This window comes from Macaca nemestrina, chromosome X (assembly GCF_043159975.1).
Source record: "Macaca nemestrina isolate mMacNem1 chromosome X, mMacNem.hap1, whole genome shotgun sequence".
Taxonomy (NCBI): domain Eukaryota; kingdom Metazoa; phylum Chordata; class Mammalia; order Primates; family Cercopithecidae; genus Macaca; species Macaca nemestrina.
This window is the reverse complement of record NC_092145.1, coordinates 138,962,827-138,989,527: the sequence shown is the minus strand read 5'-3', so window position 1 is coordinate 138,989,527 and position 26,701 is coordinate 138,962,827. Positions and strand designations below refer to the sequence as shown.

At 40.6% G+C, this 26,701-nt stretch overlaps 1 protein-coding gene across 1 annotated transcript in view; it reads right to left on the bottom strand.

Annotated features, from left to right (window-relative positions):
- Window positions 1–26,701, bottom strand: part of LOC105478213 (small muscle protein X-linked) — a 52,863-nt gene that overhangs the window by 10,403 nt on the left and 15,759 nt on the right. Inside the window, exon 4 of the mRNA XM_011735343.2 lies at window positions 21,444–21,592. Coding sequence (XP_011733645.1) covers window positions 21,458–21,592 — 135 coding nt within the window. The 3' untranslated portion in view covers window positions 21,444–21,457. The remainder of the gene's footprint in view (window positions 1–21,443; window positions 21,593–26,701) is intronic.

Genomic DNA, 26,701 nt, shown 5'->3' with positions numbered 1-26,701 from the left:
GCTTTGTGCACTGGTGTGTTAAGTGGTCCCTTCTGGGAAGCATTGCTGATAAAACATATTAGTAATTTTCTAATCAACTTCAATAAGATTAAGAGCCCCTTCTGGGAGATCTGATATACCTGCCTCACTAAAGTCACCTTGTAACAGAGTTTACTGATCACTTGTACCTCGTCTCACAGTGTTATCTAACCACATGTTTTCCTATTCCAAGTTTTAGAACTGGATTTTTGAAGCCGCTTTAAGCAACTTTGAAATAAAGCTTTGACATGTGTTTCCAATAAATTCATCAGAGAAATTGCTTTTACACCCTTTGCCTTGCCAGTCTCCAGGCTGGTTCCCAAGTGGGACCCTGTCTCTGCAGTCAACAAATGTTTCCTGAGTGCCTACTGTGGAGACATTTTCACAGCCCACTCTGCCTTCAAACCCAGCTTTCCAGCTTTCCACCTATGCTACCTTGGGCAACTTACCCAACAACGTGAACCCCAGTGTTTCAAAGGATAGAGAAATAGTAGTGTCAAATTCACAGGGTGGTTGGGAGGATAACATGGTAAAGCATTTAGCAGAGTGCGTCTGACATAGTCAACATATACTATTACTATTATTCAAGGACAAAGGTCCACAAAGAGCTTATAAATTAAAACATCCCTTCCTCCTTTTCTATCTTCCAAACAAGATTCAATCTTTGTCATCTTGGCTTCAAGCTCTTTGTGGTGCTGATGGTTGGGGAGATCTAAATGTGTAGAGAGGGAACTGAAAAAAGTGAACTGAGTCTAAATTACATAGAAAAAGGGCTTGGGGACTCAGTGGAAAATACGATTTCTTGGAAACAAAGAAGAGATTTGAGGTAAAACGGCTCTAGGATGAGGGAATCTTGGGCCAATGAGAATATTTTTAGGTAGTTTTACTATGTGTTTTACAATGTAAATCTTTTTTTTTCTTTTTTTCTTTTATTTGCTTAAATTTAAGGAGTACAAATGCAATTTTGTCACATGGATACATTGCATAGAAGTGAAGTCTGTGCTTTTAGTGTAACCATCACCAAAGAAGTGTACCCTGTACCTGATTACAATGTAAATCTTTCTCAGGTGAAGATTTACATTCCTTCTGGAAGCTGATATGGTTTAGCTGTGTCCCCACCTAAATCTCATCTTGAATTGTAGTTCCCATAATCCCCACATGTCGTGGGAGGGACCCGGTGGGAAGTAATTTAATCATGGGAATGGTTATCCTCATGCTGTTCTCATGACAGTGAGTTCTCACGAGATCCGATAGTTTTATAAGGGACTTTTCCCCTTTCTGTTCGACACATCTCCTTCCTGCATCATGTGAAGAAGGATGTGTTTGCTTGCCCTTCCACCATAATTGAGTTTCCTGAGGCCATCCCAGCCATGCTGAACTGTGAGTCAATTAAACCTCTTTCCTTTATAAATTACTCAGTCTCAAATATGTCTTTATTATCTGTGTGAGAACAGACTAATACAGGGGCCATTTTTAGAAATCAATGTATGTTTCTTTTGGACACAATTCTGTGCTTAAATATGCTTAAATGGTCTTAAAAGTGGAAAGCAGAATTCCTAGTTTTATTTGGGCTACATTATATGCTAGAAGAAGTATTAGGCACTGTGGATACACTAGTGGACAAGTCAGACAAGTTACCCCCTTCATGGAACTTAAGATCTAGAAGGAAAATCAGAGAGAATAAATAATGGCAATCCAGTCCTCCATTGTGATGGGTGCTGCTATCCTGGGACAAACACAGGGAGCCATGGATGCTTTATCCAGTTTAAGAGGCAACAGAAAAGTTTTTAAAAAATAGTATTTTACTGAGACTTGAATGATGGGTAGGAGTTAGCCAGATAATGAGTACAGGAGGGAATAAAGATAAAAAAATAACATTCTGAGCATGTGTAAAGGCCTGGAATCAGCATGGAACCTCCATCAGCTGGGAGAAGTTCACTAGGGTTGGAGCGAGGAATGTCCTGCGCAGGCAGAAATGTAAGATGAAAAAAGCCTGCCAAGTCTGAGACAGTTAACACAGGCCAGAAGGGTCATGGGGCGCTGCTGAAGGACGTGCAGCGAGGCAGTGACCCGATCCATTTTGTGGGGTTTGGTTTTGTATTTTTTTAAAGATCCGCTGACTGCAGGGCTCTGGCAACTGAAAACAAGTGAGAAAAGGCTTTGAGTACTGAAGTGCACGGGCCACTTTGACAGCTGTGGGCCATTAATGCTCCAATTGTTCAGCGAGGTCACCTGTGTGACAGCAACAAGAATATGCAGTGGATGAATGAAATTTGCAAACCTTATTTCAAGGTGAAGAGAGGGGTCAAACATATGAGAAGATCACAGCACTTGTCCAATGGCTCATGCCTGAGGATTGAGAAGGGAGTCCCTTGTCCATTAGCAAAGGCTCAGGGGCTCCTCACTGAAGCATTTCAGTTCCAGATCTCAAACTTCCATCGAGGGCTGAGGAAAATTCCCACAGGTTACACAAACATTACTTTGAGCAGTAAATCCAAGACAACCTGCAAGTGACCACATACTGTTGGGCAAGCAGTGGGAACTCATACTGAGCTCTCTTCTGGCAATTTGCAGTATTTTGTGGGCTGTGAGGAATTTGAGCTTAAATAAAGCAGAAATGGGCAGTCTCTCAGATCCCTTGGCTTAATTTATTGAACAGGGGAAATAAGCCTTGTGAGGGAGACAGTTCCATTCCTAACGATTTAACCATTAATAAAGCCCTGCTATAAATGGAACTCAGGAGAGAAGGTAGCTTGTCAGAGGGCAGAGGAGTGGGCCCCATTAGACAAAATAGGTCAGGCGGGGAGAAAGTTGTCATTTCCTGACTAGTTAAGCTGATCAGACATGACAAGCCTTGTCATTTTTGAACTGATTGAAAAAGGATAGAGAATATACAAGAGGTTGCTTTCTTTTTGTTTCATTTCATAGAAGATGGCTATTTCAAAGAGGATCCTGAAAAGGAACTTGATAATATTTAGCACAATTTTGAGGTTTGTGCTTTAAAACATGTGTGTATGTTGGCCTGAGTGTGTGTGTTTGTGTTTTCAGAAACATACGTTTTCACAGAAAAAAATTCTGTGCTTCTCCTAGGAAGTTACTTGGGATTCATTCACTTTCATCTGAGATTAATGGAACTCCAACTCCTGAGGAGAGATTTCCCTCCCATTGGTTGGATTGTTCATAATATCCTCTGCTTTTTTCTTGTTGTTCTGGTTTTGATCCTCAGAAATCAAAAGACAGGCCGGGCACAGTGGCTCACGCCTGTAATCCCAGCACTTTGGGATCCAAGGCAGGCAGATCACCTGAGGCCAGGAGTTCGAGACCAGCCTGGCCAACATGGTGAAACCCCATCTCTACTAAAAATACAAAAATTAGCTGGGTGTGGTGGCACATGCCTGTAATCCCAGCTCCTCTGGAGACTGAGGCACGAGACTCGCTTGAACCTGGGAGGGGGTGGTTGCAGTGAGCAGAGGTTGTGTCACTGCTCTCCAGCCTGGGAAATAAAGACTCCATCTCAAAAAGAAAAGAAAAGAGACAAGACAAACAAGACAAGACAGGGACAAGATAAAGACAAAGACAAAGATGAGAGAGAGAGAGAGAGAGAGAGAGAGAGAGAGAGAGAGAGAGAAGAAGGAAGGGAGGGAGGGAGGGAGGGAGGGAGGGAGGGAGGGAAAGAAAAGCAAGCAAGCAAAAGAGAGAGCAGGAAAACCGTTGCATATGGGAGCAAGCTGAGGAGAGGGAACAGTGTGCAAAAGCTAAGATGTATCACTCAAACAATGGATTTTTAGTTCACTTCTGGGTTTGCCTCCCTGTAGAGGTTCTGCCTTCCTATCCCTCCTTTTGGAGCCCTTCCCCACTAATGACTCAAGGACATGAAGAAAAGACTTTCCTCAGTGCTCACACTATGCACTGTGCTTGTGTACTGTCTGATTTATAAGGGCTTTCTCTGTTAGAAGCATCAGAGAAACTGGCTTCACATTTGGAAATAATCTTCCTAATCTCCCCAAAGATAAACAACGTTTGGTGTTTTAAATAAATATAAGAAATTCTGGGTGGTAAGGCTCAGGAGGGGTGAAAGAAAAGCAAATACTGAAATGTCACAGCTATGTAACTTTGAGAATCTCACTTCTTTGGACCTCAGTTTTATCATCTAAAAAACAAGGGGGGTAGGTGGCTATGGTAGGCAGCCTTCAAGATGGCTCCCAGTGATTCTTGCCTCCTGGTATTCACATCCTTGTGTCGTCCCCTTCAACACAGAATAGGGCTGACTTGAGTAATCAGTAGCATGTTACAAAAATGGCAAAGTATGAATTCCAAGGCTAGGCCATAAAAGACTTTGCTGCTTCTGCCCTGCTTTTTCTTGGATTATTCACTCCAGGGAGAGTTGACTGCCATGTTGTGAGGGCATTCAAGCAGGCCCAATGGGTGGGTCCACATGGGAAGGCACCAAGGCCTCCTCCTGATAGCAGTCATTACCAATTAGCCAGTGATGTGAGTGAGCCATCCTGGAAGTAGATCCTTCAATCTTAGTCAACATCTCACTACAACCTCATGAGGGACCCTAGTCTAGAACCACCCAGCTAAGCCACTCTAAATTCCTGATCCACAGAAACTGTGAGATAATATTTATTGTTCTTTTAAGTTTTGAATAATTTGTTACACAGCCAAAGATAACTAATACGCTGCCTTAGCTCAAGCTCAGCTCTTGTATTTTATGTGTCAAGGAATAGGCAAATTGATGGAAATCATGAAAAGTTCGTGTTTAGTGTGACATGTCAAAAACTGGATCCTGGCTACAGGGTAGGACCATATTGCTTTGGGCATTTATGAAATGGGGAAGAAAGATAAGTAGCCAGACTCTAGAGAGCTGGCATCCTGAGAACTTATGGATTCAGCTTTGTGGGAGTGGGCCAACACAGCTGGCTGACCTTGAACCAAAGTTTACAGTGCAACTGTTCAGCACCCAGTGATTAGTCCTTAGCATGTCATACCACAAACATAACCCACTTATGTTTATACATGCAGAGACTGAACTTGTTAAAAAAAAAAAAAAAAAAAAAAAAAAAAAAAAAAAAAACCTCCAATGGAATGGGGACTTACTTGGGTTCTCCCTATAATGAGTTATTCCGAAAGGGTACAAGTGGGATTATCTGAAGGGAATAGTGGCCCTGGCAGTTTTTAGAGGGAGATGAATTAGATAAGGGTTAAAAATTGCTGAGTTCATAGTTAAACCCACATGGTTCTCCAGGGTAGAGTACATATCTGGAAAGCAGTGAGTATAGAGAGATTGCTGCATTAGGCTGGGTCTCGGTTGGACTAAGTGACATTGATGGTCCCCTAACCTGTGAGAATATGACTCTACATATTGCTGGGTAGACACGAGCCACAACCCTGACAAGGCAGCACATTTATTAGTGGGAGCTAGAGTATCCTCAGCCCCTTCTAGGCTTAATATGGCTATTGTTTGGACTCATATTGGCAGTCCTGAACTTAGTATCTCTTTCCCATGTCTATCCCAAATAAAGGCTATGGCTCACCACTGGTTCACCCTATAAATAAATACACATGTATGCTGCATGAACTTTCCAAGACTGCTTGGCTGTTTTCCACCGTTGGATACTTTCATCTCAGCAACATTCAACCAAAGAAATACTTTTCCAAGCAAGAAAGATTTCAGTCTAGTTCATCAAAGGACACTCTGAGAAACACCTTCTCAGTCCTTCTCAGACCAAGACACACATAAAGATCACCTGAAGATTCTGTGGAACATACCCATTCCCAGGCCTATCCTGCCAACCTCCAAGAATTAACTGATAGCAAGTGGCACTCAGCAAGTCCAGGTGATTCTAATGTGTACTCAGTGCTGAGGACCATAGAGCTAACTGTATCCAGCGTTTTGCTGCTGCCTGACTCTGTAGCTAAGAAAACTAGAATAAAAACAATGGTTCTCACCCAAAGCCCAAGGCTGGACAACTGAGTTGTTCAGAAACTAGCTTCAGTTCTTCTGTCATAATATTTGAGAAAAGCTATAAAGCTGCCTATCAGGCTGGGTGCGGTGGCTCACACCTGTCATTCCAGCACTTTGGGAGGCTGAAGCAGGAGGATCTTTTGAACCCAAGAGTTCGAGACTAGCCTGGGCAACATAGTGAAACCCCATCTCTACTAAAAAAAATAGCCAGGTGTGATGGTGTGTGCACCTGTGGTCCCAGCTACTCAGGAGGCTGAGGTGGGAGGATCTCTTAAGCCCAGGAGGTCAAGGCTGCCATGAGCCATTATCATACCACTGAACTCCAGTCTGGGCAACAGAGTGAGACCCTGTCTCTAAAAAAATTAAGATAAAGCTGCCTATCAGCCTGCCAAGTAGCTGTGATCCTTTGGTCCTGTCTTTTCTTGGACTTGAAAAGTGTTCAAATTTAGAAAATCTTTTGTGTTTTACTTCCACTACCTAGAGATCCACAAAAGTATACTTGAATTAAAATTATCAAACCCAACTTTTTTGTCTCAGCATATATTTGAACCTTGGCAAAGCCTTATTTAGAAATACTTTCATTAGAGATTGGAAAAAATGACTTCATTATTCCCAGTCATTTCATCCAGGCATCTCTCTCTATTATTTCTTACAACTGCATGTAAATCTAGAACGATCTCAAAAAGTTAAGAAAAAAACAGGTGATGGACTGGATTTGGTCTGTGGGCTCTGGTTTTCCAACCCTTGAACTGTAACAGTGTCAGCACTTACTAAACAGCTACAGAAATGAACATCGTATCAGTAAGGTTAAGTGACTGGTGGGTAAGATGATGTAGAATTCCTCATCCTTTACATTAGGATTGTCCCTCATAATTTACCCAGCTCATTTCACCCCCTGGACCTCTCTGCCACATTGAGAGTCAGACTGGGGTAACGATTAAAAGTCAGACAGCCTGGATTTGACTCCTGGCTGCCCCACTATCTAGTTGTATGACCTTGCGGAAAGTCATTTAACATCTCTGTGCCTCAGTCTTCTCATCTGTAAAATGGAGCTCTTACGTGTACTAACTCACTGACGTCTCACAAGGTAAAGTGCTTGCAACAGTGCCTGACCATTAGAAGCACTATTACAAGCATTTGTGATTATTGCTTCATTGATGCTTAGTATATATAAATTCCAGCAAAGAAATCTGACCAAGCTTCTCACTGTACTTTTGGAAACTAGCCTGAAAACTGTGGAGGAGGTGATGGGATAGTTAGGGGATTTCTGAATGTCCAGACCTAAACAATCTGATTGATGGCTTTAGGTCAGTGGTTCTCAAAGTGCGATCCCAAACCACCACCAACAGCAGCAGCATTCCCTAAGAACTTGTCAGAAATGCATACTCTGGAACCCATCCCAGACCTACTGAATCGAAAACCCTAGGGCTTTGGCCTGGCAATCTCAGTTTCAGCAAGCCGTCTAAATGATTCTGATTCATGTGAAAGTTTGAGAACCACAGCTCTAGGCCAATCTGAAAAGGGTGTCCTTTGCAGCCACCCACAGGATGCTGTCCTTGGTGCTGCCCTGTCCCCACTATCCTCAAAGTCTCAGTTAAAGATGCAAAAATGCTGGCTTCTCAAATTGGCAGGTCATCCATGCAAAGCCAGCCTGCAGGAATAATGACACTATTTGATGCTAGAATATGGACCTGAAATGATCTCCGTAGGTTGGAAATGCCAGCCAAAATTGTTTTGATTTTTAATAGAGATAGCTTTATTTTTACCTAAGTCAAGTTTCTAACTCAAGTTTCTTGGCATTTTAGCTCCTACATGTTCAGTGAGGTTGTCAGTGCTGCTGTGGGTATCCAGGCACTGTGACCCCAGTTAGCACCATAGCATAGGCTTCAGAAATCCAACCAGTAATGGAAGGTTGGCCCTGAGTACAGGAGCAAAGTCTGGCCTACCACCTCTTGGTATTTCAGAATTCGATCACATAGTTAAAAAAAAAAAAAATGGTGCCACACAGGAGAGAAAACTGAATCTGGACTCAGTTATGAAGGGATGGCAGTGAGGGTGGTAAGGAGGATCAAGAACCATTCTAATGCACTTGCATTTGCCATCTGTGCTGGTCTAGAGCATTATCAGCTGTTTTGTCTTATCTGGGGCATGAGCTTGTCTTCCTATGTGCTGGGAATCCCTGCCAACCAGGAGCTCTGACACCAGCTGGGTTGCTGGGGTGGCCTGCTCCTGGCAGTGAAAGCAGGTCTATAATTGGCCCATAATTGGATTGGATTTGGCTCAGAATGACTCCCAGGCTCTCTCTCTCCTGATGGATAACAAGCAGTAAACTTTGTATATGACCTCGCAGGGTGTCTGGGACACCATTTCTTAGCTGTCAGTGAAAATGAAGAGCTTTCCAGAAGAGTTGACCTTTAGGGCAATGGTTTGGGGACATCTTGAAATGAAGTTTTCCCCAGACCCATTTGTTTGCCACCTGGTCTTTCTGAAATTAAGACATTTCAACCCAATTTCCAAATCCTGGATCAAATCTGTCCTCTACCATATGTGAGCATGTATGTGCAAGTGTGTGTGTATGTGGTATGTTTGTATGTGTATAAAGATTACAGTATGACTTTTTTAAATTAAACAAGAAAATAGTAAATAGAGGTAGAATAGTAAATAGAGGTAAATTGAGATAATACATTTCCTTTGAAATATATCTATAGATAAAGGTGGGTAGATTAACCTTGAATATCTTTCCATGTCAGTGACAAAAGTCCATCTGGGTATAAGCAGAGCCATTATCTGTTCAATTCTGGCCCATGGAATGGATTGTAACTAATCCCCTTCCTTGGCACCTGTTGCAGACTACACGGTGATCCTACTTTTCTGATTAAAAGGGATTACAACCATTTTCTACAGATGGACTTCAATAGGCTTAATTAATAATTAGTCTTAAAATGAACCTTCTCTGGAGGGAGAAGACAATACAACCCACAATATTCCACCCTTTGTGAAGTTGGAAGTCATGTAAAAATGAACTGCAAAGTCAATTCCTGCCCTACCTATCTCACAGAACTGTTATGAAGTTCAAAAGAGAGAATGGACATGGAAGTACTTTGCAATTCTTAAAATCAAGTGCAAGGGTTTGTTAATATTATTGCTACTATTATCCCCTAGTTAAAAGATGTGATTTTGTATGTGTTATAAAACTTCCAAATAAACCTATTTCCGCATTGCCTGGCCTGTGTGATGCCCCTTAAGCAGCCATTTCACAAAGTCTCCAGGCTGCCGGGTTCTCTGGCGCCTGTATTTACTAGCGACTGCCTACCTGTTATTGCAACGTAGACATAACTTGATTATCAAATTAAGTAATGTCAGATAGAGGGAGAAAACACTTCTGTAAGGTGATCATAGCTGGAAATTGAATGTGAATGGGGCATAACCCAGGACAGGGTGTCATAGAGAAGACACCCAGGGCACTTCTGGACGTTGAGATCGACATAGCTCTCATTTTATTTTCTGGACCAGACTCCAAAAGTGCATAGCCTATGTATGAAAGATTACTAAAAAGGTGAAATGTCTATTTCTGGCCATAAAGCCCATTCAAAATGCTCAGGAAAATGCTGTATAAAGTCCATTATTTAACTTTTCCTTGAGAGTAGGGCAATGGCAGCTCAACTCTCTGAGTATTTCTTAAACTGATTCTCTTCAGAGAAAAATCAGAAATTACAAACCAGATGCATTTGCTAGTTAAAAATTAGGGCGAGAGGAGGGAAACTCCTTGAAGTCTCCAAAACAAAATGAAAATGCTAAAGTGAAATGTTTGTAATTTTGCTGTCTTGAGACAAAGGCCTTGGAAACATGAGCTGCTGCAGGTTTTGAAAACTGGAACTGCAATGCCTCCTCCAGGAGAAAGAGGATAGTTGCAGGTTAGAAATCATCTCATGAACTGGCTCAAGCTCAAAGGATTCAGGTGATTGAGAAAGAGATCCTCCCAGATGTTTGCAAGTGCTTCAGTGAGCTCATATTAGTTACAGATAAGATAATTAATGGATTTTAATTTTCAGTGAGCTTTCTTCATATTCTTTGGGGAAATGTGCAGAGCTACTCTTCAGACAGTATTTCACTTAAAAACCAATCAACTCCTAGCCTTGGAAGCAAGGGGCACAGGGCAGAAGGTATGGGCAGACTGTGAGAACAGCAAAGGGAATGAAGACTTCCTGGAAGCTGCTGTGTACCAGGAGCCCTATCTAAGTCAATTAACTATCTTTACGGTCCCCTCAAGACTTACATTATTATTCCTATTTATAGATGTGGCTCAGAGTGGTCAGGAAGTTGCCCAAGGTCACTGAATTACTACGTGCCAGAGCTGCAAGTGAAGGACAGGTGTATCCCACTCTTTCCAGCACATCCAGTGTCCAGTGGCTGCTGTAAGGTGAGCAAATGTGCTGCAGAAAGCCTGTCCATGCCACCTGACACAGCCACAGCCCACTCTGCTATGATTGCCCCACTTCTTCCCGCAGAACTCAGGCTCCCAACCCTTCTCAGCAGTCAGTACCAATGAAACAGATACAACACTCAAAATGAAAACTGTTTGCCTTTCCTATAAAGTAGGAACACAAAACTGGGAAATAGGACACTGGGATTTTAGACTGGTACTGACCTTGATTCCATTGCTCCTGGGACTCACTGCTAATAGATAGGCGATCTTAAATTAAGTTCATTCTAATGGTAACATTTTGTAGTTAATAATGGTAATAGCTCCCGTGGTACACAGAACTTTAGATATACACACTATGTGATTCAGTGCTTCTCAGCCCTGGAACTATCGGTGCCTGTTGTGAGGACTGTTCTGTGTGTTGTAGGGTGTTTAGTACCATCCTTGGTCTCAAGCCCCTGAATGCCAAGAGTACCCACCCTGAGATGTGACAATCAAAAATGTCTTCAAACATTGCTAAATGTTCCTCAGGGTGGACAGCAGAATTGCCTCTGGGAGTTAGGTATTTTTCTCATTTTTCAGATGAAGAAACCGAGGCAGAGCAATTATATAAAATCACAAAACAAGGGAATAGCAAAGCCAGGGTATAAACCTACACTTGAATCACCTCTCTTCCACCTTTCTTTCAGTGGAATAACTGTTTTCCAACATCCTGTCTAGACTCTTTGTCACCTGTGTTCAAAGGCTGTACCTTGTCATTTCTTCTCCATTCCTGCTGCAACCATTATGTGCTAATATCCCCTCTCACATCCTTACTCAACTAGACTGTGAGTCCCTTGAGGGATGTTGTCTTGTATCACCTATTTCTAATGTAGTAGTGCCTGAAACAGTCAGTGAATAGATGTTCATTTCATAAATGAGTGAATTTATCCCAGCACTTTAATCCTTCCCACTCAAATCCAATTCATGCTGCTAATTTGCATTATGAAGAAGAAGGTTAATATGGCCAAGGTAAATTCCAACTAGCCCATGTACAAAATGATCAGGCAATGAAAACAGTCTGAATAGATGGATGATTGAACACTCAGAATTTAATAAACCTGTTGGGGTAGTTTTCAGGAATTAATTGTTGCCTCTGAAACTAAACTGCAGCCATGATTGTTATCATCTGTATCCAAAATTGGGGGATCAGGTAAGAGCTAGGCAGTAAAATGTGTATTACTTGTTAAGGATTCTATTAAATGTGACAGGTGGAAGGAAGTGCCACTATCTTCTAGGGTAGAAGGAAGTGCCACTGTCCTTCCTATAGAAGGCATCCAATGACTTTCTGGCAATAGGACATACTTGCTTTCTGCTGTTTATCCAGCAGTCTAGATGAATTGTTCTGAGCAACCTTTGTGCCACCTGCCTAGACGAAAGAGACTCCAATCTGTCGACTGCTTAATAGAAATTTCCCTCAGTGAGAAGCCAATTGACTGACCCTGCCTCCGATTAAACCAGCCACCCCCTCGCCATCTGCATAAAGTCCTAAACCAGAGGGTGTGGAATGATCAGTTCACAGGCAGGGAGCAGTGGCAAGGGAGTACAAGTTAAATTTGCAAGTCTTGATTTGCTCCTCGTGATTCCTTCTCCTTCTCAAATGCCACAGCATGTGCAGGGAGTTAAAATGAGCAGCATTGTCACGATGCAGCCAACCCTGATTAGACAGCCTGGAATTCACTTCCCCAGTTTTCTGCGTGGGCTGCACACAGCGTGAGAGGGAATGAGCGAAAAGGCCTCATGGGTCGGAGACTGCTGCACCATGAATGACACAGAGACTCCTGACAAGCCCTTGCTCATCTCCGGAGCAAAGGCAGGTGGGCTCTGCAGCGGTCTGGTATTCCTCTGCTGCAGTTTTGTCAGCACTGGGCAAAGTCCATGTCATCCCCAGCACTGCCATAATCAGTGTTTTTCTGTCACTTCTCCTCTCCTTTCTCCTCCCCTCCCTTCCTCTCTCTCTCTCTCTCTCTCTCTCTCTCTCTCTCTCTCTCTCTCTCTTTCTCTCTCATACTTTCTCTGATATTTATGGGCATTAACTCTTCCTTTTTGTCAAAATCCTTAAAAACAGCAAATTATTTGTGCTGCCATGCAATGTTTTGCCCATTAAACTGTGAACTTGGGTAGATGCTCTGGCATATTTGAATCCCTAATGCCTGATATACTCAGCACCTGGTGCATCTTTTGTGTTTAGTAAATGCTGACTAACTAAAAGAATGAATATGTGAATGAATAAACAAATGAGCAAACAAAGGAACCCACCAACCAACATGCCAGGGTTGTGTTTCAGTGCTCATCTTTGTGACAGTGACAGTTTCTGTAATCTCTTTAGCCTTTGCTTGCTTTGCTCTGACCCAACATGGTGAAATATTATTTGCAAAGACTATAACTAAAAGAACATTTTTAAAGAATGCAGTCGGTGATAGTGATTAAAAGGACTGGCTGTTTAGTGTGACAGATGATGGTTTGCACCTCACCTCTGTGACTTACAATCTGGGTGACCTTGGTCAAGTTGCATAAACTTTCTTAGCCTTCACTCTCCCATAAATAAAATGAGCATTGTAGTATATACCTCATGCAATCAGCCCAAGGAATGAATGAAATAATGCATGTGAGGTACAAAATATGGTACCAGGCATATCACAAGCATATAATAAATGGGAATGCTCATGAAGACAATCAAAATGATGACATTGATATTGATGCTGGTGACTACTAATGCTTCACATTAATACTTTAGAAGACTTGAAGAACTGCTGAGATAACCTACTGCTTTCTGATACATTTGAGATGAAAAGATAACCTATAAAAATAGTTGGGTTAGAGGCAATTCCACATAGACCATATACCATAAATATGTTTAATCTGCCAATTGACAAGAATCATATTTAAGAGTGCTTCATTCCTAAGTCTTGATTACTGTGAAGAGATTATAAATATTGGGCAATTAATTACTTTACTCTTTTTATTACTGTCTTAATTTCTGTGAAATGCAATGCATTGGTTGCTTGGAAAGAAAAGTCTGCAGCAAGATGGACCTGACATCAACCTTTCAAGCAGATAAATCAGGGTTACTCACTCTCAGCAGTACTGACATTTGAGGCTGGATCATTCTTTGTTGTAGGAGGCCATCCTTGGCATTGTGGGATGTTTAATAGCATACCTGGCCTCTCCTCACTAGAGGACAGTAGCAGCCCACCCCTAGTTGTGACAATTCAAACTGTATGCAGACATTGCTAAATGTCCCCTGGGAGGAAAAATCCACACCCTCCCCCCGCCCACTGAGAACAGATTAGATAGATTAATGAGTTCCATTACATTGACAGTAGAACAGGTGCCAGGTGTAACTGTCTTTTGGCCCATGGAAATGTGTGTGCCAGTATAGGAAGATCAACAGAATTGGGTTCTGAGTCACCTCTGCTTTCCACCAAGCTGGCTGAAGCAAATGTGTTTCTCTGGTCTCACGTCTACTTCCTAAAAGCTCTCGCACCAATTCCAACTTCTTCCTGATAATTCACACACTACACCCTCCAAACCTCTGTTTTAATAGAAACTACACTGGTAGTTTCTGTGTGTTTACTGTTGAGAGGCTCTTAAAGCAACTGCAACAATCAACTCAAAGTCTTCTTGCGTTCACTCTCAAGAGTCCTTTACACCCACCTTTACAAAGGCTGTAACCAGGGTCTAAAACAAGAGTTTTGCCAGCCAGGAAAACAAATGAACAAGACCTTGATACAGTTCAGAATCACTGCAGAACCTGTCTTTATCCAAGCAAGTGAAGATCAGGAAAAATTTAAAAAGAGCATCACAAATCAAAAGAAATGTGGCTTCACTAGAGAATGAAAAATTTCAGCATAAAACCATTTCCTTCAGAGAAAGTGAATAGAGCTCTGTAATTGGGTCAAAGCAGGTAACATTTCAAAAATGAGGACAAAAAATTTCCACAAACCACACAGAAGACATTTGGAGAAGTGTTTTTAAGTCTAGTTCTATGTAAAACAATAAATCAGTCCTCTGTCTTCTGGCAAAAGGAAAAGGTTATGAAATCATGATAAGTCAAAGACTATGAGAAATAAATCATCTTAATTCTGAAGGCTGAAAAGCAACATGAAAAATAATCTTGTGATAAAATGTAAAGTGGAAAAAGCAAGATACAAAACTATACAAGTGCTATAAATGATGCTATGTAAGAAAATATATAAGAACCAGTTCCTATTTACTGAGTAATTACCCATCCCAGGTACTGTGCTTGGAGATACTTTCAAAAATACATCTCCCTAACCCTTCACAACTACTGACTGAGAGAGGTACCATTTTCTGCTTTTACCAAACAAGAAAATAGAGACATAGAGTGCAAAGTTGCAAGCACAGAAGGAAATGAGACCAAGTCTTCACAACCCCAAATCAACATATTGTTAGCAACTTGGTTGTATTGCATCCCACATGTAAACCCAGAGGAAAAGACTAGAAGGGGAAATACCAAAGTCAGTATTTTGCTAAAATGGTGATCTACTGGGCAATCATTTTTTATTTCCCAGCCTCTGTTACATTGTTATAGTGTTTATACAAATAGATTTATTACATTTATTATGCCTTACCATTTAAAAGGAATGATATTTCCATTCACGTATCAATTTAATCATAAGTTTACTATAAGATGATAAAGGGCATGTTTCCCAAATATGGAATAGGTGCTAATATTGATTTGATTGGTTGGTTATGGGATTTGAGATCTCCTTTTTTAATATAGTCATTTATAACTGTAAACTTTCCTCTAAGTACTGCTTTCATTGCATCTTATAAATTTGGGTATGCTGTATTTTTGTTTTCATTCGCCTCAAAGTATTAATAGTTTTAAATTTACCTTGTGATTTCTTCTTTGACTCATTGGTTATTTAGAAGCATGTTGTTTAAGTTCCACAAGTTGTGAATTTCCCAAACTTCCTTCTGTTACTGATTTCTGATTTCATTCCATTATGGTCATAGAACATACTTTGTATGATTTCAATCCTTTTAAATTTGAGACTTATTTCATGGCCTAACATATGGTCCATCCTGGACAATGTTCCATGTACACTTGAGAAGAATGTGTATGCATGTACTCTGCTTTGTTGGGCAGTGTTTTATATGTGTGTATATATACATATCCACACACTATATATAATATATATACACACATACATGTATAGAGAATGTATATATGTATATATACATATAGAATGTATACATAAATAATGTATATGTATATATACACATATATAATGTATATGTATGTATATATACATACATGTGTGTGTATATATTATATATATTATATATGTTAGGTCTAGTTGGTTTATGGTGTTGTCCATGTCTTATATTTCCTTGTTGATCTTTTGTCTAGTTATTCTAGCCATTATGGAAAATGGGATATTGAAGTCCCCAATTATTATCATTAGATTGTCTGTTTCTCCCTTCATTTCTGTCGCTTTTTGCTTCATGTGTTTTGGAGGTCTGTTGTTACATACTAAATACACTTTTTATCAATTGTCTGGGTATATCAATTTGCCTTCCTGCCAACACTCTCAGAATTAGCCCTTGAATCAGTAGGAATGATGATAATGCTTAACATTTAAGAGTAATGAGCGCCTTATGTTCTCCCCTATCAGAGATGACAACTCTCTGGATGACAGGTTGGTAAATATGTCTTATCTAGACATAGATGTTATTTGAAAAATAAAGCCAAAGAATTCTCGAATACTAAGTTTTCTTCTGGTTTACACGTCTTTCTCCTCTTTTGAGGAATATGAGACAAATTTGACATTTTCCTTAATTTTTTAGTTTCCCAGAGGAATACAATCAATTAATTTAAAGTCAAATTTCTGGGCCCATTACTGATTTTCGTCAACAATGTTAACTATGGACCTTTGTGAGAGAAGCAAGTCTTTCTTTTAAAGTGGTAAGCTCCCTAAGATTACAAGGACTTGGAATGTCTACATTTCTAAGTGATCCCACACTTGCTGTGGTCAGGGCACTGGCAACATCCTCCAGACTTGCCCTGTGTACCTAATATGTATCATGTGAATTGCAACCTTTAAAGGAGCTATGCAATAGCATCATAAAGAAGATGTAAACAAGAAAATAAATACATTACGATTCGGTAAGTTTGTGACAGGATAAACAGAAGATGCTAGGGATGGGGCAGAGTGCTGGAGGAAGAGGACTGTTATGGACTGAATGTTTGTGTCCCTCCCCCAAATTCATATGTTGAAGCCTTAATCCCCAATGTGATAATATTAGGAGGTGGGGCCTTTGAGAGTTAATTAGGTTTAGATGAGGTCATGAGTGTGGGGTCCCCATGATAGAATTAGCACCCTTATAAGAAGAGGAAGAGACATCAAAGGACACAGCAAGAATATGGCCATCTGCAAGCCAGGAAGAGAACTCTCACCAAAACGTAACAATACTGACATCCTCATCTCTGACTTTTAGCTCCAGAACGGTGAGAAATAAATGTTTGTTGTTTTAGCCACACAGTCTATGGTATTTTGTTATAGCGGCCCGAGCAGACTAAGATAAGGGCACACCTCCCCCAACAGGGCATTATAAAGATTCTTTTCAAATCTACAAAATCCAAAATCAGGGCTGGCTAGCTGATGTGGGGTATGAGATGGAGACTAACTTGATATTATGAGGCTGTATATGGGTACAAAAGGCGCTGCAGATCATTCCAACTCACTCTCATTTACTGCCCTACAGCAATGTTTCTCAAAGTATGGTCCAAGGCCCACTGGTTGACCTCAAAAGACTTCTCGATGCAAAAACGCAAGTGCTTTCTTCAGTTCCTAATGACGAATGGGGATTAATTCCATAGATTTTCACTTCTATACACAACCAAAACCTGCTAAGTGAGCTATCAAGAATCACTAAAATTTCACATTTTTCTAAAACCCTAGTTTAGTATATAACCATGAAGTCTGACTACCACACATGTGGCCATGCTGAAATGTCCAACACAGAGAGAAGGGATTCCTGCAACTTCAGAATGAGAATTTCTTTTTAGAGCTTCATCAGTCCCAAGGCTTTCAATTGCAACTTTCTTGGTGCTCATCAGCATCATTGTAGAATTATTCTTAGGTTTTACCTTTGTTAATCATTTCTTTTTCTTATAATTGATGCATCATTACCATTTTGATACTTATTTTGTTCCTCTTCAATTCTTTGATATCACTGAATTCTTTTACCACTGGAAAAAGAGATGAGATGATGTAGGGGGGCTGTGGGTTTTATTTTGTTATGCTCCAAAAGTTTAAGATGTAGTGCCTAGAGGAACTCTTTGGTCTCACTAGGCTGGTCTAATTATTAACAATACCCTGAATGCTCCATATGTCCAGAGGTGATCTCTGAGCCTCTGTTTAAACCATTCCATTCCCACTGCCTCTTTGAAATTATCCCTGACCCCAAATCATACCTTAGCCCCTCAAAAGTCATAGCATTATCTCTACTGCCTAGTTGTTAGTGGGTCATAAACAGCCTTGGGATATCTTTAATAATTAAGCTGCTATCTAATTTTTGAATTGTTAGCTACCTTTTGAAGTATTTTATCTTTCCATCAAGACTTAAGTATCCTGAGAGCAGGGACCAAGTTTTATATCTATACATTTTACTACAGAAAGAAGAAAGTGCTCATGGTATAGAAGCTAGTTTCAAGGGTTATTTACTGAGTACCTATGCTCTGATCTAAGGGTCGGGAGCAAACAGAAATGGACACAGAGTCTGGACACCAGCCCAGAGCAGTTCTGCAGGTTCCCCAGACCTTTGTCCATGAAGCCTGAGGTGGTATCTGCTACAACTGTAAGCAAACAAGTTGACAGTGGCTTCTGATAGTGGCCCTGCGGGATTCCTGATAATGCAGCAAACAAGCAGGATTGGAAGTATTGGAGGACACCTGGTTTCTAGATTTTGCCACTGGTCCTTCCTCTTCATCTGGTTCTTGGACTTTCTTAAGTCACCATCTGGCTACCTTAAATCACAGCCAGGAGGATTCCAAAATTTATATGGCTGAACATCCTACCTTCCCTGTCCCATGCCAGTTCCAGCCTGGACTGAGGCCCCATTTGGGACACTCCTGTGTCTTTTGGCTTTGACTTGGTATGTGCTGTCTCTATATTGCCTGGTCTGGTTCCAGTTTGGGTCTAGGCCCCAAGTCCTTTCCCATAAGCCACCATTTCTGGTGCCCAACGGGGTAGTCACTGGCCTTTCTGATTCTTGTTCTGTAATGTTTTTAATTGATTCCTGTTAACAATTCTATCCATGACACAGGGCATGGAAAGAATTTGAAATCCCACATAAAAGGAGGCACTCATCTTGGCTAAAATGAGATGCTAACCTGTCCTATATGTCTAAAGTACTGTAATAGTGATAGTATTATGTGGACCTTGAGCCTTGTGGTTTTCACTGCATTTGACACTATGGACATGATGGACTTATTCAATCTTCAAACCAATGATCTGTTTGATCAAATAACTGGACAACACAGGGTGAGGGTGGGTGACAAAGTGGTGACCCAAGAAGAAAAATAATCAATCCAACCAGTGAAGGGTTAAGTGATGGCTGGTCCAGGGTATTTACTGCTTATGAGTTCACTGAATCAATCAATGTTAAGAAATGTTCTCCTTCTGTAACCACAGACTATGACTACTGAAGTCTTGAAATCTCTGACATATCTGCAGGAGAAAAATAAGTCAAAAGCAAAACAGCTTGCTACAAAAAGTAAAGATCATTCCTTGGCTTAAAACAATGACTGTACTCATTTGGAATTCAGATCAATTACCCTGACAACTTAGATTTTCACATTACCGTAAGAATAAAGAAAAATAGGTCTCTCTGAGTGGTTTTGCATTAGAATTTGTTAAGGAGAGAAGAATCATTAAAGTCTTCTCTGAGAAAATAAAGTAACAAAAATGTGTTCTGGATATTCTGGTACATTTTTAATATTTGATTGAGTTGTTATTCTTCCTTGTTCCCTGTAATCACACAGCCAAGGCTACTGAATCAACCCCACTGCTGAGTAACACTGCAAGATCCTCTCTAAGCTCATTTTAAAACAGCATTCCTCTGAGTCTTCAAAACCAAATTCTTCTGAAACCGGAACTGAGGTTAAATTTAGGTCAACATGGATTTCATAAAAGAAAAAACCTTTAAAGTTTGCATTAAAAATTCATGTGTCCAACTGAACAGCCTTGGTTGGGTGATGATAATCAATATGACAAAAAGTTAAGTTCCCCTCTCCAGGCTTTCTAACAAGAAAGTTCTGAAACTTCATCCCTACCACACTGAAATATTTCATCTCAACTTGGCAACACAAGCAGGACTGAATGTGATACTCACTCATCAATTTGTTCCATTCTGTCATCAGTAGTAACAAGTACATGTAGCCACGTGTCAGGTTAGTTCCTGCTCACATCAATTTGTCCCCATCCAGGTTCCTGGGATTCAATCTATGGTCATAGATCCACTCTGTTTTACTCTTACTCCTGTGTTCTTTTATGTAACTGTGCTGAAAGCACCAGTTACTGTTCTTTTATTTTAACTCAAAACGGCTCCTCACTTTCTCTGACTATAAAGAAACCTTTTCGGCAGAACTAACTTGTAAACATCCAAGTAAGTCAGTGTAAGTGACACAAATAACACTGCCACAATGCATTGGACTGTCTCACAGAACATTCTGTTCCTTATTCTGTCTAGAGGAGAAGATACAGCAGGGCCCTGTCTGCCCCACTGCTTGCCTCTGCCATCCAGTCAGAAGATTTCACCCCAACACCAACAGGAAGCATGCAATCCATCTGTAAGGTGTGGTGGGAGGAAGGGATTGAAGCAATATAACAAGTAGGTGATAGCACTAACTTTGAAGGCAGACTCCATTTTTAGAATACGTGATAGATGGGGAAACTCAATCTCTCTAAGACTCATCTCAAGAATGAGAGCAATAATTGGGTATCATGAGGCTTAAAAAAAATGGACATATTGTTCTTCACATAATATCTTGCTCATGGTAAGTGATGAATAAATGTTTCTAGTGTTCAGCATGTAGTGAACACTCAATAAATATTGATTGAATAAATGGGTGAGTGACTAAATGAATGAATGGACAATCAACCAGATAAAAACCTGTTTTATGTTCCCAATACAGATTCCTCTCCTCTAGACTTAAATTTCTGCTTAAGAAATGGAATAGATTGTACATTGTGGGCTTAGTAATGTTGGAAAAGGGTAGATTTGCTCCCAGGGTCTCCTAGGAGAAAGAGTGATGACTTGGGCCAATTCCACACTCCCCTGCTGGCAGAATTCCCATACCAATCCACAGGAGCCAGGTGGAGGGTTGTCTGAACCCTCACCAGGGGATCATTATTGAACAAATGCAATTAAAATGAAAATAAGATCACAAGCCCTGCTTGCAGTGCCTTGTAAGGCAGCATGCAAGTTTTGAGCCTACCCTAGAGTCATTATGGCATCCTCTTGGTCTGCCTTACACAAACCTGGGTTACTTGATTAAAGGACTGAACTCCTGGGTCTCTGCCTCTTTATACTCCCAAACTTGTTCAGTTCCTTGATCCTCTGATCCTCTAGCTCATGAATAGCTTGTTGCTTTTTGTGATACCTGGGTGAGGAAACTGAAGCATGAAGTGAGGGAGGGCTCCCTGGACCTCAAGATCAAAACCTCAAGGCCTTTTCCCAAGCATCTTTCCTCTCCCAACTTCATCCTTCCACAACTAAGAAGGATGATCAGAAGGAGAATGGCAGGCTAACATCCTCAATGGATCTACGACTGGTGATGGAATAAGACAGGCCCCAAAACTTGGCTTTACCAGAAAACTGCACCAGAAATACTGACTTAAATTGAAGGCCCCTGGTATTTAATGAACTCTTGTAGAATTTTCCAGATTTCTTCAGTGGAAGGCTTCCTTAAATCATTTTACAGAGGCCTTCTTGAGACAAAGAAGATAGTTTCTCACTCACCTTTTTTCTTCCAACTACTGTTCAGCTTTGGGGACATATTTTAGTTCACTTTTAATATTCTGGATTTCCGATAGATTGACTGCAGGTCCTGGAAGTTTCTTTGCTCCTGGAATTGGCTTCTTCTCCTCATCTGAGGTGGGAGGAACACCCTGAAGAGAAAGGAGAAGAAATCCAACTCACCAAAAAAGACATTTGATCTCTTTGGGCCATGAGCATGAACCAGAAAAAAAAAAAATTAAAGCAACAATGATGTCAAAGTGTGTTTCTAGCAGAGTGACTGTCCCTTGTGTTGTTGAGACAGCCTTAGAGTTTCAATAAAATCTCCTAAAGTTTGTTGTGAAGTGTGGAATAAAGTTGGAAGAAGAAAACAAGTAATTTCCACATAACTTAGAAAACACTAGAGTACATTCAACTTCTGATAACTAACAAAAATTACCACTAGTTCAAAGGATTTGTGTTTCCAAGAGAAACATCTTACAAGATTGACTTTAATTTGTAATCATACAATTATAATATGCCTGACAGCAAAGATTTGTACAATGTTAGAGCATAGCAAGCTCTAACAATAATTTAGTCCAGGAGCTTCCTGTTTTGTTTGGGGTGTAGTGGCTGCCAGTCTTTGTTCAAATAACATCTTTGGGATGCATAAACAAACTGAAACAAACGTAAGCAAAACCTTTTTGAATATGGGCACCACAAGGGAGAGCGGCAGAGGAAGCCCAGCTCTCTCCTGCTTTGAGAAGTATTTTAAATTTCCTTTCATTGAATGTTATATTTTTGTTGCAGCTTTAGGGCAGGACCCACATCCTATCCTTTTCTGTGGCATTTCCAATGTCTGGCACAGAGGTGCGCGTGCATACTTGTTGATTGTTGTTTAATTGGATCAATCCCAAGAATGTACCATAATGAAAATCTATGCCTCTATGTGCATACACCAAACACACATATAATGGTAACTATAAAACAAGATCAGTTGCTGTGTGTGGCTCCGAGAACTTCAACTCATGTGTACAGAAAAAAGGTTGATTATTAGCCCCTTCCTTCTATTTGCTAGAGGTGGTGGGTAGGGGAGGATTGTTCTCTGTGGCCCCAGGGAAAGGTGTTGGAGAACATTTGATCACCGTGGCAGCCTTGAGAACGCGCCTCTCGGATCAGTTTACTGCAGAGAGGATAATTGAATGACGGCTCCAGCTGCTTCACATTGAAATCCAGCCATCCATCACCAAGCTGAGGTCACACTTCCCACGGCTGCTTGTAGCCAATGAGTGAGTGCGACAGGAATTCTAAGGCGGGCCCATTCCTGGGAAACATGGGACTCGTCTGCGGAGCGACTTCACCTGGAGAACTTGCCTCACTACAGCACTGAAGTCTGAGATGCTTCCACCCAACCCTCTATCCCTCTCTCCCTCCCAGCCTCATGCAGCTCCCTCCCATTTTTCCTTACAAGTGTTTTCCCCAGCAAATATCTTTGGGTCAGTTTCCTGAAGGACCCAAACTAACACAGACTGGCGGAGAGCTCCATCTGCTTGGCCAACAACTGGGTGAACCAATACAGTTCCCGGGAAAAGAAATAAGTAACTGCATGTTTGCCTCTCACCAGAGAGGGTGGGCCCTATGCTCTATGCCCCGCCTCCACCCCAGCCTTACCCTCAACCCCCACCAGCAGCCCTGTCAGTTGGGTATTAAAGCTGATGGTGTGTTTTAATCCCTGTCTGGATCCTATGTCTAGTTCTCAAATTGGTTAGAACCTAAAGGAAGAAAGTATTCAAGCTTCCCCAAACTCTAACAAATTGCTTAGTAGACACGTCCTTTATAGAAATGTTTTAAAATTGTTTATCGGAGGGGATAAGTAGACATAAAATATTGAGGTGCTATTTTTCTACTAAGGGCTAATGGCTTTTCCTACAGTCATTTTCTTTAGATCTGGTACAGTGCTGATGAAATAGCTAACGTTTCACCCAAACAAAATGATAAAGTATTTCAATGTAGACTATACCTGCTGTAAATATCTGGAAAATACTGTTTCCCTGGGTCAGTGTACAGAGCCCTAGAAGCAGCTGGTTTTTTGTTTTTGTTTTGTTTTGTTTTGTCATGCATACAAATTTATCACTTATAAATGTAGATTTAGAAGCAATAATTAAAACCATAAAGCATCCACTTGGAGGACTAGATATTCCAAAATGTTCTTTGCTATGCTTTCAGAAAGAATTTTTTAACAAGGCTATAAAGTGCTGTGTGTGTGTGTGTGTGTGTGTGTGTGTGTGTTTTATATACGTGTAGTGGTGAAATAAAAAATGTTTCCTCACTTAAATAAATGTTCCCACGGCTGTTAGGTGAGTAGATCTTAATAAGGAAGCATGAAAGAGAAAAATGTTTCCAATTCCTTCTGTTAAGTTCCTGGATAACTCACATTTACTAACTTTGTAACATCAAAATGTTCTGTATTGGCACATTTAACACATTAAAGCCAATGTCTGTACTTACATGTTTATATGCAAAAATTTTGAAGTGAACATATGCAGATTAATAATATTTAATACGTACCTTCCTCTCAAGTTATTAAAACTTCAATGCATTGTGTTTTTTAATTTATCAGCGTAAGACTTTTACCACTTGATTTGATAAAGTCACATATAATGAGAAATTATAATTCAATACATTTAGTAATTAGACATGATATTGACTCAGGAAGAAGGGGGTTAATGGTGCATTTTCTTAAATGAAACTTCTCTCATCTTTTAAAAACATAACAGGAATCAGATTCCATTTATTTTATGGATTTGTAATTGTAAGAATTATAGTAAGTTAAGGCATAAACAAACAGGGTTCCAGATGGCCCCATTTGGCTAATAAATAAGTCCTTTTTTAATTTTGTAAGTGGATGTTTGAATGAAGAAGGGACATGAAAGACATTCTTTGGCTTAGATAAAGAGAGTGTAAAAGAAGCCTTACCAGCTACAGCAGCATTCTCAGTTTCAGGAATGGCTGTTGTGAAGGGAAATGTTTCCCTTGGGGGTCACAGAGTATTTGTAAAACTTGGCAAAATAGTGAACCATATTCATCTCCCTCATTATTGCCAGATATCCTACTGAGTTTTTCCCTAAACTCTCCTGTGTGAGACAATACAATCTGACCTGCTCATTCATGCTCAAACACCAAAGATTTAATAATAACGGCACACTGTTAACTGTTCTAAGTTACATGTACTAACTCATTTAATCCTCATCTCAACCATATAAATCTGGTACTATTATCATCCCTGTCTTACAGTTGAGGAGACTCAGGCAAAGAAGGGCTAAGAAACTTGCCCCAAGGCCACACAGCTAGGAAGTGGCTAGACCAGAATTAAATGTTTGCATCTTGTAAAGGAGCCAGGTGTAGAGGGAAATAATTAACAGAAAATCCCAACATGCTATTTTGTGGCTTAATGATGATAGTGTTTCAGTCAAAAGAGAGATTTGGGAAGCTTAGTAGAGGCTTGTCAATACCCTTCAAATCACTTCAAGCAAGCAGCTGATTGTCTTACGCAAAAGACCAGCCCTGTTTATTAAGGTTTAGCTGTAAGGCCTCAGAGTTGGGCACATGCCCATCTGTGGCTGGGCCAAGCAGATAGGTGTACTCCAGCTCTGTGAGCAGAGCAAATGTCTTACCAGAACCATAGGTGAGCCAAAGACAGGGTCAGTGCTCACAGGCCTTGGCAGACAGCCAAAGATTCATTCTGGCTTCCTGCTGGGGAACATCCTCTTCACATCTGAGAGGGTGTCAGGATCAAAAATCCTTCTGAGTTTAAATGAGGAACCTACTGAATGTGATAGATAGAGGTGATCTGTTCTGTTCAGAGATGGTATGTTATGATCTCTAAACAGTAATTATCCTCATGCAAAGCTAGGCAATGAACGAATTTTAAGTCTACAAAATTAAGCAATTCCAAGTTTGCAAACTAGATAATGATAATAAATGTGGATGTATATGTTATTTCAAATCCACATTTTATTTTCCCTTTCAAACTATGCCTTAAAATGTGGCTGGGGCCTGAAGCTAATTGGCAAAATCCTGCTTAACCCACCCTGTGGCCAAGCCAAGCTGTCTAACTACTCCCCTCACAATGTTGTCTTCCTAAGAAACTTAATCTGAGGTCCAGGCCAGAGACTGAATCATTAGATCCCACTCCCTCCCCAAGACTCCACAAATCCTGAGAGTTTATTTCTGCTTTTATGGTAAAGAAATACCATCCCTAGCTCCACCCTCCTGCCCAATGAGCTCTATGAGAAAGGTATGGTACAGTTCAAGAAACACTCCATCTGTTGGGCAATAAGTTGCTCCAAAAAAAAAAAAAAAAAAAAGGAAGAAAGACAAAAAGAAAAAAGAAACATCCCTGGGGTCTTTGTATCTTTGTGAATACATCACTCCCTCCATCCTATGAAAAATACTAGTTGGCCATTTGTATATGTGGTTAATTATAAAGTGGTTGTTCACAAACCAAGCTGTATCAGTTCTTGTCTATTTTAGAATGCACTGCAACCATCAGATTAGATACAAGGCAAGAGAGAGCAAAGTGCTTCCCCAGTCCCCTGAGACACTTGTGTGGAGGAAAGTACCAGTTGTACAAAGAAGAACCAGGGGCCATCTGTACCACAGGTGGAAAATGAAATGTGAGCCTCCAAAACAGCTGTTACATCAGTCAATTTAGTGAGAAAAGTGGGTCAAACTACCTTCCGACTGATTGCCATGGTAGTGACAGACACAGTTTAAGAGGAAGCACAGGAAGCAAAGAAAATCTAATTACAGATAAATGAAGGTATAGAAGAATTCCACCGCCATCCCTTCTACCTCCCCATGCCTTTTCCTTACAACATGCAAAAACAATAGGCCCAGGAGTGCTTCATGAAAATTGGATAATTACATCAAGTGATGAAAAATAGTTTATGGAATACCTACTAGGCTATGCTATGTCCATTATATCATGCCTCTTCCCTCACAGTGACCCTCTGAGGAATGGAGGGGATCCTATTTTGCAGACGCAGACTCTGAAATGCTTGGCCCAAGTCCCAGATGGAGACCTCATGATCATGAGTAAACTTGATGGCAAAGTTAACAGCACCAGAACTTGAGATTATGTAACTATAAAAGCAGAGTAGGGCCAGGTCTTTCCAACTGATATGTTCAAAATTTGTATTCATCAAGAGTGACTTAGTGGCTGCAATTCCAGCACTTGATGATATCACTCAAATACTCCATCTGCTCCTTTCAAAAATTAT